This window comes from Rutidosis leptorrhynchoides, chromosome 5 (genome assembly GCF_046630445.1).
Source record: "Rutidosis leptorrhynchoides isolate AG116_Rl617_1_P2 chromosome 5, CSIRO_AGI_Rlap_v1, whole genome shotgun sequence".
In the NCBI taxonomy this organism is placed as follows: Eukaryota; Viridiplantae; Streptophyta; class Magnoliopsida; order Asterales; family Asteraceae; genus Rutidosis; species Rutidosis leptorrhynchoides.
Genome location: NC_092337.1, coordinates 369,782,790 through 369,800,071, shown reverse-complemented (window position 1 = coordinate 369,800,071; position 17,282 = coordinate 369,782,790). Strand labels below are relative to the sequence as shown.

At 35.8% G+C, this 17,282-nt stretch overlaps 1 protein-coding gene across 1 annotated transcript; it reads right to left on the bottom strand.

Annotated features, from left to right (window-relative positions):
- Nucleotides 1-12,846: 12,846 nt before the first annotated feature.
- LOC139848746 (tetraketide alpha-pyrone reductase 2-like) lies at nucleotides 12,847-15,825 on the bottom strand. The gene is made up of 6 exons (XM_071838448.1): nucleotides 15,720-15,825; nucleotides 14,416-14,588; nucleotides 13,966-14,154; nucleotides 13,714-13,876; nucleotides 13,080-13,269; nucleotides 12,847-12,988 (listed from the first exon to the last, which is right to left on the bottom strand). The coding sequence occupies exons 1-6, from the start codon at nucleotides 15,823-15,825 to the stop codon at nucleotides 12,847-12,849; spliced, it is 963 nt and encodes a 320-aa protein (XP_071694549.1).
- Nucleotides 15,826-17,282: the final 1,457 nt, after the last annotated feature.

The following is a 17,282-nucleotide window of genomic DNA, read 5'->3' as shown; positions in this document are numbered from 1 at the left end:
TTAAATAAAACTTTCCCACAAGTGACCAATTCAGTAGTTGGGGTGAGAAACAAGGTTTTTAGATTATTATGGGGCTGTTGGACATTACGAAACCCTCGTCCTTTTGACGACATTATAACATGCTGCCTAGCCAATGGTCATAACGGTTATTTTCCACAAGACCAAGGATGGGAAGTCGTCTTAGTAAAACCAGAATGCATGACTTGTTTCTGGACTTATGAATTACGTGTCTTTATTTCCTTTGCTGAACAACTTGCGTATTAACTAGATTTATCTTCAAAACTGTCATGTATCAAAGTGTACAATATTTCATGTTATATGTAATATAGCGAAGTTGTAAGTTTGAAGAATATTTATATGTGATATATTATTATAATCAGTTTTTCATATGGAATTGTAGTAGTTGAATTGTATATTAGCTACTAAGTATGAACTTAACGGGTAGGTAGTACCCGAATTTAAACTTATAAAACGCTAATATGAAGAAAAAGCTTTTATAAATGAGTTCATATTATGCTACGAAATACTATTGACTGCTCCTAATATTATGTATGATTAACTCGATTCAGTTGTCTATTTTGAAGGAAATGACACCGACTACTCGACACACCATGAATATGAACGAAGAGGAATTTCGTACCTTTCTTGCTGCAAACATAGCAGCAGTACAGGCTGCGCTACATACCAACAATAACGTTAAATCTAGCAATGCAGCTAACGGCGCAAGAAATCGTGTAGGATGCACCTACAAAGAATTCACTGCCTGTAAACCATTGGAATTTGATGGAACCAAAGGACCAATTGGATTGAAACGGTGGACCGAGAAAGTCGAATCGGTGTTTGCCATAAGTAAGTGTACTGAAGAGGACAAAGTTAAGTACGCTACGCATACCTTCACAGGTACTGCGTTAAAGTGGTGGAACACCTATCTTGAACAGGTAGGACAAAATGCTGCTTACGCACTACCGTGGTCGTCATTCAAGCAATTGATGAACGAGTAGTACCGTCCTAGAAACGAAGTCAATAAACTCAAGGCAGAACTTAGAGAGTTACGAACACAAGGGTTCGACGTTACCACATATGAACAACGATTCACAGAGTTGTGCCTATTGTGTCCGGGAGCATTCGAAGATGAAGAAGAGAAGATCGACGCGTTTGTAAAAGGGTTACCAGTAAGGATTCAAGAAGATGTGAGTTCACACGAGCCCGCTTCTATACAGAAGGCAAGTCGAATGGCTCATAAACTCATAAATTAGATTGAGAGAAGAATTAAAGAGCAGGCGACCGAAGAAGCCAACACGAAACAACTCAAGAGGAAGTAGGAGGAAAATGGTGACAAGAGTCACCAGTACAACAACAACAACAATTACAACCACAATCGCAACAACTATCCCAACAACCGCAACAACAATTGCAACAATAACCGCAATCTTAACAATAACTACAACAAACATCCCAACAACAACAATAACAACAACAACAACAACAACAACAACCGTTTCAACAACAATAACAATCCCAACAACAACCTCAATAACAACAATGGTAACAAAAATCAAAAACAGCCATGTCATAGGTGTGAAGAAAATCATCAGGGGTTTTGCACAACATTTTGCAACATGTGTAAAAGAAATGGTCATAGCGCGACAAAGTGTGAGGTCTACGGACCAAAGTTTAACAGAACTAAAGGAACAAATAATGCCGGAACAAGTAATAACGAAACGAATAGTGTCAGAGCAAGTAATACCAACGCTGTTTGTTATAAATGTGGAAAACCGGGCCACATTATTAGAAATTGCCCGAATCAGGGAAATACTAATGGGCAGGGCTGTGCAAGAGTTTTCAATATTAATGCGGCAGAAGCACAGGAAGACCCGGAGCTTGTTACGGGTACGTTTCTTATTGACGATAAATCTGCTTATGTTTTATTTGATTCGGGTGCGGATAGAAGCTATATGAGTAGAGAATTTTGTGCTAAATTAAGTTGCCCATTGGCGCCTTTGGATAGTAAATTTTTACTCGAATTAGCAAATGGTAAATTAATTTCAGCAGATAATATATGTCAGAATCGAGAAATTAAACTGGTTAGCGAAACATTTAAGATTGACTTGATACCAGTAGAGTTAGGGAGTTTTGATGTGATAATCGGTATGGACTGGTTGAGAGAAGTGAAAGCAGAGGTCGTTTGTTACAAAAATGCAATTCTTATTATACGAGAAAAAGGAAAACCCTTAATGATGTACGGAGAAAAGAGCAACGCGAAGTTAAATCTTATTAGTAACCTGAAGGCACAAAAACTAATAAGAAAAGGTTGCTATGCTGTGCTAGCACACGTCGAGAAAGTCAATTCCAAAGAAAAGAACATCAATGATATTCCCATCGCAAAAGAATTTCCCGATGTATTTCCGAAAGAATTACCGGGACTACCTCCACATCGATCCGTTGAATTTCAAATAGACCTTGTACCGGGAGCTGCACCAATAGCTCGTGCTCCATACAGACTCGCACCTAGCGAAATGAAGGAACTTCAGAGCCAATTACAAGAACTTTTAGAGCGTGGTTTCATTCGACCAAGCACATCACCGTGGGGAGCTCCTATTTTGTTTGTCAAGAAGAAAGATGGTACATTCAGGTTGTGTATCAACTACCGAGAGTTGAACAAACTTACCATCAAGAACCGCTACCCACTACCGAGAATCGACGACTTATTTGATCAACTACAAGGCTCGTATGTTTATTCGAAGATCGATTTACGTTCTGGATATCATCAAATGCGGTGAAAGAGGATGATATTCCAAAGACTGCTTTTAGGACGCGTTACGGTCATTACGAGTTTATGGTTATGTCGTTTGGATTGACTAACGCACCAGCTGTGTTCATGGACCTCATGAATCGAGTGTGTGGGCTATATCTTGACAAGTTTGTCATTGTTTTCATCGATGACATACTTATTTACACGAAGAATGATCAAGAGCACGAAGAACATTTGAGAAAAGTGCTAGAGTTACTGAGAAAAGAAAAACTATACGCTAAGTTTTCAAAGTGTGCATTTTGGTTGGAAGAAGTTCAATTCCTCGGTCACATAGTGAACAAAGAAGGTATTCAGGTAGATCCAACAAAGATCGAAACCGTTGAAAAGTGGGAAACCCCGAAAACTCCGAAACACATACGCCAGTTTTTAGGACTAGCGGCTTACTACAGAAGGTTCATCCAAGACTTTTCCAGAATAGCAAAACCCTTGTCTGCATTAACGCATAAAGGGAAGAAATTTGAATGGAAAGATGAACAAGAGAAAGGGTTTCAATTGTTAAAGAAAAAGTTAACTACGGCACCTATATTGTCATTACCTGAAGGGAATGATGATTTTGTGATATATTGTGATGCCTCAAAGCAAGGTCTCGGTTGTGTATTAATGCAACGAACGAAAGTAATTGCTTATGCGTCTAGACAATTGAAGATCCACAAACAGAATTATACGACGCATGATTTGGAATTAGGCGCGGTTGTTTTTGCATTAAAGACTTGGAGGCACTACTTATATGGGTTCAAAAGTATTATATATACCGACCACAAAATTCTTCAATACATATTTAATCAGAAACAACTGAATATGAGGCAGCGTAGGTGGATTGAATTGTTGAATGATTACGACTTTGAGATTCGTTAAAACCCGGGGAAGGCAAATGTGGTAGCCGACGCCTTGAGCAGGAAGGACAGAGAACCCATTCGAGTAAAATCTATGAATATAATGATTCACAATAACCTTACTACTCAAATAAAGGAGGCGCAACAAGGAGTTTTAAAAGAGGGAAATTTAAAGGATGAAATACCCAAAGGATCGGAGAAGCATCTTAATATTCGGGAAGACGGAACCCGGTATAGGGCTGAAAGGATTTGGGTACCAAAATTTGGAGATATGAGAGAAATGGTACTTAGAGAAGCTCATGAAACCAGATACTCAATACATCCTGGAACGGGGAAGATGTACAAGGATCTCAAGAAACATTTTTGGTGGCCGGGTATGAAAGCCGATGTTGCTAAATACGTAGGAGAATGTTTGACGTGTTCTAAGGTCAAAGCTGAGCATCAGAAACCATCAGGTCTACTTCAACAACCCGAAATCCCGGAATGGAAATGGAAAAACATTACCATGGATTTCATCACTAAATTGCCAAGGACTGCAAGTGGTTTTGATACTATTTGGGTAATAGTTGATCGTCTCACCAAATCAGCACACTTCCTGCCAATAAGAGAAGATGACAAGATGGAGAAGTTAGCACGACTGTATTTGAAGGAAGTCGTCTCCAGACATGGAATACCAATCTCTATTATCTCTGATAGGGATGGCAGATTTATTTCAAGATTCTGGCGGACATTACAGCAAGCATTAGGAACTCGTCTAGACATGAGTATTGCCTATCATCCACAAACTGATGGGCAGAGTGAAAGGACGATACAAATGCTTGAAGACATGCTACGAGCATGTGTTATTGATTTCGGAAACAGTTGGGATCGACATCTACCGTTAGCAGTATTTTTCTACAACAACAGCTACCATTCAAGCATTGAGATGGCTCCATTTGAAGCACTTTATGGTAGAAAGTGTAGGTCTCCAATTTTTTGGAGTGAAGTGGGGGATAGACAGATTACGGGTCCGGAGATAATACAAGAAACTACCGAGAAGATCATCCAAATTCAACAACGGTTGAAAACCGCCCAAAGTCGACAAAAGAGCTACGCCGACATTAAAAGAAAAGATATAGAATTTGAAATTGGAGAGATGGTCATGCTTAAGGTTGCACCTTGGAAAGGCGTTGTTCGATTTGGTAAACGAGGTAAATTAAATCCAAGGTATATTGGACCATTCAAGATTATTGATCGTGTCGGACCAGTAGCTTACCGACTTGAGTTACCTCAACAACTCGCGGCTGTACATAACACTTTCCACGTCTCGAATTTGAAGAAATGTTTTGCTAAAGAAGATCTCACTATTCCGTTAGACGAAATCCAAATCAACGAAAAACTTCAATTCATCGAAGAACCCATCGAAATAATGGATCGTGAGGTTAAAAGACTTAAACAAAACAAGATACCAATTGTTAAGGTTTGATGGAATGCTCGTAGAGGACCCGAGTTCACCTGGGAACGAGAAGATCTGATGAAGAAGAAATACCCGCACTTATCTCCAGAAGATACGTCAACACCTCCAACTGCTTAAAATTTCGGGACGAAATTTATTTAACGGGTAGGTACTGTAGTAACCCAAACTTTTCCATGTTTATATATATTAAATGAAATTGTTATTTACATGATTAAGTGTTTCCAACATATTAAGCAATCAAACTTATTAAGAGTTGATTAATTGAAATAGGTTTCATATAGACATTTGACCATCCAAGTTGACCGGTGATTCACGAATGTTAAAACTTGTAAAAACTATATGATGACATATATATGGATATATATATATATATATATATATATATATATATATATATATATATATATATATATATATATATATATATATATATATATATATATATATATATATATAGTTAACATGATATTATGATAAGTAAACATATCATTAAGTATATTAACAATGAACTACATATGTAAAAACAAGACTACTAACTTAATGATTTTAAAACGAGACATATATGTAACGATTATCGTTGTAACGACATTTAATGTATATATATATATATATATCATATTAAGATATATTAATACATCATGATATCATGATAATGTAATAATTTAACATCTCATTTGATTTAATAAAAAATGGGTTAACAACATTTAACAAGATCGTTAACTTAAAGGTTTCAAATCAACATTTACATGTAACGACTAACGATGACTTAACGACTCAGTTAAAATGTATATACATGTAGTGTTTTAATATGTATTCATACACTTTTGAAAGACTTCAAGACACTTATTAAAATACTTCTACTTAACAAAAATGCTTACAATTACATCCTCGTTCAGTTTCATCAACAATTCTACTCGTATACACCCGTATTCGTACTCGTACAATACACAGCTTTTAGATGTATGTACTATTGGTATATACACTCCAATGATCAGCTCTTAGCAGCCCATGTGAGTCACCTAACATATGTGGGAACCATCATTTGGCAACTAGCATGAAATATCTCATAAAATTACAAAAATATGAGTAATCATTCATGACTTATTTACATATAAACAAAATTACACATCCTTTATATCTAATCCATATACCAACGACCAAAAACACCTAAAAACACTTTCATTCTTCAATTTTATTCATTTAATTGATCTCTCTCAAGTTCTATCTTCAAGTTCTAAGTGTTCTTTATAAATTCTACAAGTTCTAGTTTCATAAAATCAAGAATACTTCCAAGTTTGCTAGCTTACTTCCAATCTTGTAGAGTGATCATCCAACCTCAAGAAATATTTCTTATTTACAGTAAGATATCTTTCTAATACAAGGTAATACTCATATTCAAACTTTGATTCAATTTCTATAACTATAACAATCTTATTTCGAGTGGAAATCTTACTTGAACTTGTTTTCGTGTCATGATTCTACTTCAAGAACTTTCAAGCCATCCAAGATCCTTTAAAGCTAGATCATTTCTTGTCACTTCCAGTAGGTTTACCTACTAAACTTGAGGTAGTAATAATGTTCATAACATCATTCGATTCATACATATAAAACTATCTTATTCGAAGATTTGAACATGTAATCACTAGAACATAGTTTAGTTAATTCTAAACTTGTTCGTAAACAAAAGTTAATCCTTCTAACTTGACTTTTAAAATCAACTTAACACATGTTCTATATCTATATGATATGCTAACTTAATGATTTAAAACCTGAAAACACGAAAAACACCGTAAAACCGGATATACGCCGTCGTAGTAACACCGCGGGCTGTTTTGGGTTAGTTAATTAAAAACTATGATAAACTTTGATTTAAAAGTTGTTATTCTGGGAAAATGATTTTTCTTATGAACATGAAACTATATCCAAAAATTATGGTTAAACTCAAAGTGGAAGTATGTTTTCCAAAATGGTCATCTAGACGACGTTCTTTCGACTGAAATGACTACCTTTACAAAAACGACTTGTAACTTATATTTCTGACTATAAACCTATACTTTTTCTGTCTAGATTCATAAAATAGAGTTCAATATGAAACCATAGCAATTTGATTCACTCAAAACGGATTTAAAACAAATAAGTTATGGGTAAAACAAGATTGGATATTTTTTCTTGTTGTAGCTACGTGAAAATTGGTAATAAATCTATATTAATCATATCCTAGCTAACTTATATTGTATTATACATGTATTCTAATATATTATGTAATCTTGGGATACCATAGACACGTATGCAAATGTTTTGACATATCATATCGACCCATGTGTATATATTATTTAGAACAACCATAGACACTCTATATGCAGTAATGTGGGAGTTAGCTATACAGGGTTGAGGTTGATTCCAAAATTATATATACTTTGAGTTGTGATCTAGCCTGAGACATGTATACACTGGGTCGTGGATTGATTCAAGATAATATATATCAATTTTTTTCTGTACATCTAACTTTGGACAACTAGTTGTAGGTTACTAACGAGGACAGCTGACTTAATAAACTTAAAACATCAAAATGTATTAAAAGTGTTGTAAATATATTTTGAACATACTTTGATATATATGTACATATTTGTTATAGGTTCGTGAATCGACCAGTGGCCAAGTCTTACTTCCCGACGAAGTAAAAATCTGTGAAAGTGAGATATAGTCCCACTTTTAAAATCTAATATTTTGGGATGAGAATACATGCAGTTTTATAAATGTTTTATGAAATAGACACAAGTAATTGAAACTACATTATATGGGTGAATGATCGAAGCCGAATATGCCCCTTTTGCTTGGTAACCTAAGAATTAGTAAACCGATCTACTAATTGACGCAAATCCTAAAGATAGATCTATTGGGCCTAACGAACCCCATCCAAAGTACCGGATGCTTTAGTACTTCGAATTCGTTTTTATCATGTCCGAAGGATTTCCCGGAATGATAGGGGATATTCTTATATGCATCTTGTTAATGTCGGTTACCAGGTGTTCACCATATGAATGAATTTTATCTCTATGTATGGGATGTATATTGAAATATGAAATCTTGTGGTATATTATTATGATTTGATAATATATAGGTTAAACCTATAACTCACCAACATTTTTGTTGACGTTTTAAGCATGTTTATTCTCAGGTGATTATTAAGAGCTTCCGCTGTTGCATACTAAAATAAGGACAAGATTTGGAGTCCATGCTTGTATGATATTATGTAAAAACTGCATTCAAGAAACTTATATTTGATGTAATATATTCTTATTGTAAACCATTATGTAATGGTCGTGTGTAAACGATATATTTTAGATTATCATTATTTGATAATCTACGTAATGCTTTTTAAACCTTTATAGATAAAATAAAGGTTATGGTTGTTTTAAAAATGAATGCAGTCTTTGAAAAACGTCTCATATAGAGGTCAAAACCTCGAGACGAAATCAATTAATATGGAACGTTTATAATCAAAATGAACGGGACATTTCATGTCGGGCGTCGGCGGCTGACTCAAGTGCCCCCCGAACCGCGCGAAATGGACGAAGAAGCCTACTCAGAGTAGGAATCCCGCACATTATAAAAAAAAGAAAATGGACCTGCAACTACCTTAGACTTTCTTTACCATAATAATAAATAGAGTCAATGCGGACTCCGCCGTGGGAAGAGCCACTTCTTTCTTGTTTGATAGGGGGGCTTCCATTCACCAGGGCAGACTAAAAGTGCTCTCCGAACCGTGCTGGATAGTCACCTATCACACGGCTCTCAAACCCAACTGTGTTTTCCGTGGTTTTCCCATGTTACAACTTCCGTACCAATTCGGTAGATCCGGAATGGATCAGTTAAACATTCTATTAGGGAGCCTGGTCTTGACTTTTCTGTGTGGACGATCACGAGCGAAGACGTGTCGAGTGAAAGCCCCTGGGATTATTGAACGTAAATATGTGCACGAGCCTATGCAAACTGGGTTAAAAGCGGTAGATAGCCTGTTTCTATAGGCCGTGGTCAACGAGACCGGAAATTCCGACCTTGTTTGGTGATAGTCGACCAAGACGAGGCTAAGCAGAAGCTTATGCCCTGGGCTTGGATGAAAGAGTTGCAAAGTTCTCGGACCGGAACAATGGGATTCTCTCGACCGAAGGGAACGATGCGTAGCGCCATAGGGAGAACCTAGCGTAGCAGATCCAGTCGCGACCAAGTAGATAGCTCTACGCCTCTGCCGAAGGTTCTGAGGATAATACCATGGATTCATTGAAGAAGGCAATCTAAGAATTGAACAAGAACATGGTGGCGGCACAAACACAGTTAAATGATCGGATTTCTACTTTGTTTTTACAACATCAATATTTTCAGACGGAATTACAACGAATGAAAGGTAATGAAGGCGGTAATCAAAGAAATAATTCGCTTAAACCGTAATTGAACAATCGATTAAACCTTAAAGCCTATGAACTAGAAAAGCTTTGTAGTAGAATCAATGAAGTTTTATTGATTACTGAAATTGTGATTAAGAGAGAATAAGTTTGTTACAACTTACAACAGAAAACACACCAACTGATGTAATCCCTTGACTATCTATTTAACAATTGCAATTAGAAACCGAATTGGGCGAGAATTGCAGCTTCTTGACTATCTATTTAACAATTGCAATTAGAAACCGAATTGGGCTAGAATTGCAGCTACTCAACATAAAGGACTGCACGTGCTCCGCATGTGGCATATCTTAAACTTCCCACATGCTTTGCACGTGATGTACATATCAATCCCACCCTCCTGAAAAAATGCTTGCCCTCAAGCATCCACTAAAAATGAACACTCTGGAAATCGTTGAAAGAGTTCTTCAATCGGTTCCATGTTGCATTAACGGTGTTACCCTGTTGCCACTGAATTAAATCGTAAATCACCGGTCGATTGTTGCGTTTCATTAAAGATAAGACGGGTGATTGATGTATTTGTTGCTGTAAATTGTTAAAAGCAACCATAGCTTCATCACTCTAAATAAAGGAATTTTTTCGTAGTAAGTTGGTAAGAGGATGGCTAATAATAGCATAACCACGAATGAAACGTCTATAATACCCCGTTAAGCCTAAAAACCCACGTAATTGTTTAAGCATTTTTGGTTGTAGCCAATTTGCAATTGCCAACAGTTTAATTGTTGCAATTGCGACTTTTTGTGTTGGTGGATGACGATATGGTCTAATGATGTTGACCGGTGGAGCTCCTTCTTTGAGTAAAATATAGTGATCATAACTTCGTTTTAGTGGTAAAGCTTTTGGGATTTCAAAAATATCAATATAATCTTGTAATAAGCTTACTAGTTGTTGGTGTTTTGAATGATCATAGTTAACTGTTGAAGCATTGTTGGTCACATCCATTTGACATACTAAAAACATCGCCTGAAATTGTACTTGTGGGTGATCACTTACCTTAGTTAATGTCTTACCATCCATCACTGTTGCCTTAGACTTTTAACCATTTAACTCAACCTTTACACCTTTTTATGTGAATGTCATTTTCAACTTCTCAAAGTTCCAAATAATGTCCCAAGTGTTGCTAGCCATTGAATACCAAGTACCATATCACAACCTCCAATTGGTAACACAAGCATGTCACTATTAAAACTTTGCCCATCAATTTTCCATTGAATTGTAGCACATTGATTGACACTCAACAAATTGTTTCCACCGGGTACATAAACATTCAAAGGTGTGATTTTTTGAACATCACAACCTAAATGTTTTGCAAATTCAAGATCTAAAAAATTGTGCGTGCTACCTGAATCAATCAAGATGTGTACATTGTACTTGTTTATTTGCCCTTTAACCCGCATAGTTTGATACACTTTTGTTCTCATCAATGCGTATAAAGATATGTGTGGAATACCATCAGCTCACCAATCTTGTACATTTGCACTATACTCTGGACTGTCAATAAATTCTTCCAACCCTTGTTCCCCACCATCATCACTAGCTATCACCTCTAGTGAATATAATTGACCCGAACACTTATGCCCCGGTGTATATTTGTGATCCCAATAAAAATATTGGCCTTTAGCACGTTTTTCTTCGATTTCCTTTTGAGTTAAACGTCTACTTTATCCAGTTTGGTTAACCTTTGGTGTAATTGATTGAGTAGTAGATAGTGTATTTGTTAAAGCTAACTGGTTACTAGTTGTGGGTAAAACATTTGATCTTTCCATGTAGCCCCAAAAGTTACTGTTCCGTGGTGTAAAAGTAGTCGAATTAACACGAGGTGTTGGAAGAATTGGGTTATACCTTTTCTTGACTGCAATTGACATGTCCTCCTGTAACTTTGCTAAATTGAACGCATCTTCTAATGTGCGAGGCTTGAACATTCGAACAACTAATTCGATTTCTTTGTGTAATCCTCATAAGAAAAGACTAACAACATGCCGTTCGCTAATATCCAATTTGTTTAGCAGACGCTCGAATTCGTCATGGTAGTCAACCACCGTAGTCGTTTGTTTCAAGTTCATTAATTCGGAAAGTGGATCGTCGATTGTAGACCCAAAACGCTTTTGAATCGCTGATTCGTAAACCTCCCAATCGACCTCTTCACCTTGCAATTTTACGAATTGCTGATGCCAGGTCAGCGCTTTGCCTTGCATATGAATCGACGTAACCCTAACCTTCTGATCTTCTTCAATATTGTCGACGGCGAAAAATTTCCGACTGCGGTAGGTCCATCCTTTGACATCGGTACCGTCAAATTTGGGGAATTCGAGCCTAGAAAACCTTGTTAATTGCGAATTATTTCTTTGATTACCGCCTTCATTACCTTTCATTCGTTGTAATTCCGTCTGAAAATGTTGATGTTGTAAAAACAGAGTAGAAATCCGATCATTCATCTGTGTTTGTGCCGCCACCATGTTCTTGTTCAATTCTTAGATTGCCTTCTTCAATGAATCCATGGTATATTCCTCAGAACCGCCGTTTCTTGTTGAAGTTACCATCTTTTTTGATTGATTTTGCTGCGTCTCCAGAATCGATTGGAATCTGATATCACTGATATGTTCAATCTTAGTTCTTAAACCGTAATTGAACAATTGATTAAACCTTAAAGCCTATGAACTAGAAAAGCTTCGTAGTAGAATCGATGAAGTTTTATTGATTACTGAAATTGAGATTAAGAGAGAATAAGTTTGTTACAACTTACAACAGAAACACACTAACTGATGTAATCCCTTGACTATCTATTTAACAATTGCAATTAGAAACCGAATTGGGCGAGAATTGCAGCTGCTCAGCATAAAGGACTGCACGTGCTCCGCATGTGGCATCTCTTAAACTTCCCACATGCTCTGCGCGTGATGTACATATCAATATCAATATAGTAAATAAAAAAAATACTACACTAGGGGGTTGTTTAACATCCTCCAATCTCTCACATTTGGAACAAACGTTGATGTAAATTTTGTTTTTTACATCAAACTACACCAATTGATGTATCATATTCAAAATGTATTGTTTACTTAATTACTTGAATGATAATTGTTTGTGCATTATGTTATGCTCATGAAATATCGTTGTCGAAATTTGAAACAACTCGTGGAACGATTAAGAAAGTCACTCATTATTAAACTCCCAGGATATAAAATATGACATTACGAGTACAGTTACTATAGTAGTCTTCTGTGTTCTTAGATATATGCCTTCTAATATCAGTCACTAAAGATCTATATCAACAATATGACCTTACAGAAACCCTTTCTTTTCGAAACTTATAATGCAGTCATCAAACATTTGCTCGAGCGTTTTCAACGGAGGTAACCCGAGCTTCAATATCTTGCTGCTATCCATACTATGCGGATTGGCGTCCCCTTTTCGGCTGCTACACCTAACGGTATTCACAAATATACAGTAAGTAGTAGTAATCAACATCTAAAAGTTAATTTTTCGGGAAAAAAGAGAAGTATATAAGTACTTACTTGTCTACAATAGGATAAGACGGGTACTTCGATTTGAGCATTTGAAGGACTTCGGACCAGTTTGCCACTGTGCTTGAACATATGAGTCTGCCTGCAGCGTCCTTTCTCTCCATTGCTAAGATATGAGCAGCCACCACATCGTCTATATGCACAAAACCTATCGTAGTGTTCATGTATTCTTCCACCGCTCCTGATATGAAAACGTTCGTGGAACTCAATATATGATAATTATACCTGGCAAACGAGTCGGGTTGGGTCGAAACGAGTCATGGGTCAAACACGTCAGATCTTTTAGATGGGTCAAACGGGACGGGTCGGGTCGGGACCTGTTTCTTAAACTGGTAAAAGCTCTAAATAATAATTATTAAATCTCGTAAAGACCCGCTAAGACCATTAAGGATCCGTTTGACTTTGTATATATTTTTTAGTCTTCATATGGGTCTAAATAGGATACATTCTTTAACTTTTTTATGGACCAATTGGTTAAGTACCTAACCGAATGGACCCATTTTTCAAGCTATGGGTCTCAATTGCCGGGTATAATGATAAAAACCAAGTATGCTGGTTCAAAATGTTTATCACCGACCCCATGTACATGTACTAACTACTTAACCAGATTTGGCTTTTTTAGTACCTGTAACATAATCAAGTACTATTTGAATTGTACTTGTTGGTTTCGGTGCAAGCAATGGGCCCACAACATAAGAAGGGTTCACAACAACTAGATCAATCCCGCTTTCTTTTGCTACATTCCACGCATTCTTCTCAGCCATTGTCTTTGCGTATGCATACCAAAGCTGTACGTAATTAGAAGAGCTAATTTATTGAAATGAAAAATTAATATTTATTGTAACAATAACACTGTAACTTGCAAGTGTTCACTTGCATTGTATTTTTTGCAGTATTCAGTGTCACTCCAATGCGATTCATTAAGAGGAGATACTTGTTGGGCGTCGTAGCGGTATCTAATTGAAGAACAGGATGAGGTCAGCACAACCCTTTTCACACTATGTGCTTTCTTGCACGAGCTTAACACGTTCATGGTACCTTTTATACATGGATCAACTAGTGTTTCCTGCAAATGATACCATTGTTAATTGTGATAATTTCGTGCAAAGGGATATGCAATTTGACTTTCGTGCTTAAGAATATATGTTTTGACATCATAAAAGTATGCATTTGATTAACAATGGGGCGTAGTCGGCAACTTGGGGAGTTTTCAGATGTTGATAAAGTTTGACTTTAACCAAGTTTTGACCGATTTTCGAAGTAATGTTATGTTTTGGCTGAGTTTTGACCAAGTTTGACGAGTAATTCGAGTAGTTGGTTGAATTGCCTGAATATTGTCATCGTTTACAAAGATCACTGGGGATGCAGTGTGGAAAACGCCATCAACACCGTCTACAGCCTCGTCAAAACTTCCTTGTACCATCAGATCGGCCTTCATAAGCTTTAGTCTATCGTGGGCTCCTTTCAGCTCCAACAAGTACCCTACTTTTTCAACATTTTCTGAAAAAAGAGAGATAAGAAAAAGTTGTTTTAGTCAAAGCCCCCGACTAGTCAAGATTTTAAAGTAGACTGACTAGTATTCGACTCTCAAAAGTCCAATTTAGTCGGTCAAATAAGTCAAATAACGTCCGACTAGTCATCGACTTCGGTTAGTCCCAATGTGGTCTTGAGTGACTTTTAGTTGAGCTACGTTCTATTTCGAATACCCTTGGTTTGTGCATATTGAAGATTTAATGTAGAAAGTTGAAATACACGTGTCATTGGGTGAGTTGATAAAAAAATGCTCCATACTTCCATTTAACACTAACCAAGACTCTCAATAGTCTCATCTTACACAAAAATATGTAATATGTAACAGTATAAAATGCTTGATTTGTCTAAACACATAGACATAAAACTATACCTCAAACTTTGATTGATGTACATGTTAAGTGAATGGTGAATATAATGAAATAACAAATTAAATCAATGTGTTAAAAACTGTATGTTGTAGGGTAATAGCTAAATAAGCATCCATGTTTAATAAATTTGTTAGAAATTGAAATAAAATTTATATGAGATGAAGTATTTGAGGAATAAAAAATGAAGTGTTTGAGGTGTATGTATAGATGAAAATATATAATGTATTTAATTTATTAACTGTTTTTTAATTTTGTATCCATAAATTTAAACATGAAACTATCCGTTGTAATTGAAATAGCCAATCAGAATCATACACGTACACCAACACACGGTCATCTTCTACGTGCCAACTTCCACCATGCCGACCCCAAAACCACCCAACATGCCGCGTTAGTGGGGTACTGGTGGCGTGTTGGGTTCACGGCTAGTCCAACACATGCGCGTTACAGTCTTAGGCTTAAATTTAGACTAATCTTGGTAATAACTTAACGTATGGTACTTGTATAATAATATATAATGCATTTACCCTCTTATACGGCCGAAGTAGCATTAGCTAACAAACTAATCATATTTTTGCTACAAGCTAAACTTCACAAACGGATCATGTTTTTACTACAAGCTAAACTTCACAAACGGATCATATTTTTACTACAAACTAAACTTGACAAACTGATCATATTTTTTGGAAAACTGAAAAATGGTTATATTGATATAATGATACGGGCTTACCTGGGTCTCTGACGGTGGTTCGAACGGTATGACCTTGTTCGAGCAATGATTTTACGATGTATGCCGCTATGAACCCGGTTCCGCCTGTTACACAATATTCTGGCATTGTTTCTGTTTCGACTTGTTTACTTCTTGGTACTAGTTGTGCATATGCAAGTAATGCAAGCTTTAGTCTATATACTATGGGGATTTATACATTGTAAACTTGAGTGTGCATCAATAATAACTATTTAGAAAATGTGGGTAGGTGGGTTTTGATTACTTTACTTTTTCAATAAGAAATGTATATTTAACCATTTAGGTGGGGGATGATTCTCACACACTGTTTTTTGATCCTCACACACCAATTTACTTGAACTCCTCCCTAATAATAGGGTAAAAGGGTGTGTGAGGATCAAAAAACAGTGTGTGAGAATCATCCCCTTTAGGTGGTGATATTTTTGCATGTATTAAATTAATTATTTTGTCGTATTACAAAAATGAGTGATACACAATTATAATAAATTTGATTTAGTGATGAGTTTAATATTATCCAAATAGTTTATTTAGTAATAAAATTATACGACACATGGGCGGATTCACGATGAAGCCAATGAAATGGTAGCCGCGTTGGCTGGTATTTTTATTGTATTCGTTGGACAAAAATATTTATAATAATAATGTGGTGAATCTATTTATTATTTATAATGTCATCTTTGTTGCTTTTTAGGCAAGATAATAATAATAATCTTGTAATTTTTCCTTTATTTTAATTCACAAGTTATTTGTTTAGATGACGGTAAGCTATCTTGTGATGGTTACTAATACTACTTACTATTGATGATTGTCTTATTATCAAACGTATAAAATCTATAATTCTGAAGACATATATAAGTATATACTCAGTAATAACTAACAAAATTCAGTTTTGTGGTATAATTTAGCCGTGATTTAAAAGTCTTGATAGTTTGATAGTAACTAATATAATTATAATTAAGTATATCTATCATCATGAAATTGTCAACATTTTATATTTACCTATCAGGAGATTTGAAAATCTTGATAGTTTGATAGGATGTAACTTGATATGAAATAATTTTTACAAAAGATCGAATAAGGGGATGTCTACTTTTATATTCTTCTAATAAGTATTGTTTGTATATGGTCGATCGGTATACGATAAGTGTTATTTCAATAAAAGTTGTTTCTTTTTTATGATGCAAAAGGTGTGATTGACCACGGACACCCTAATCGTGTTTGCCTTTGTTTCTTTTGTATTATGTTTGAACCTTTTTATTATTATGAATGAATGATCAGTTTATGTAATAAGTCCTTACAAGTTTATGTTTGTTTAACCCTTGTTTAACCTATATGGGGAAGTTGGGGTAGTTATCTCATAAATCCTCAGAAACTTAACTGATTCATTATGATTAAATAGTGGATCAAGTAAGGGTTAAAGACAAAAAAATGTTCGGCTCAATTTTAATTTAATTTGATCAACAATCACCCATTCAATTAGTCTTCTTTTTTCACCATTTAAGTTTTGTTAGCAACTAAGGTTTCACTCGGCTGAAGGTTATCTTT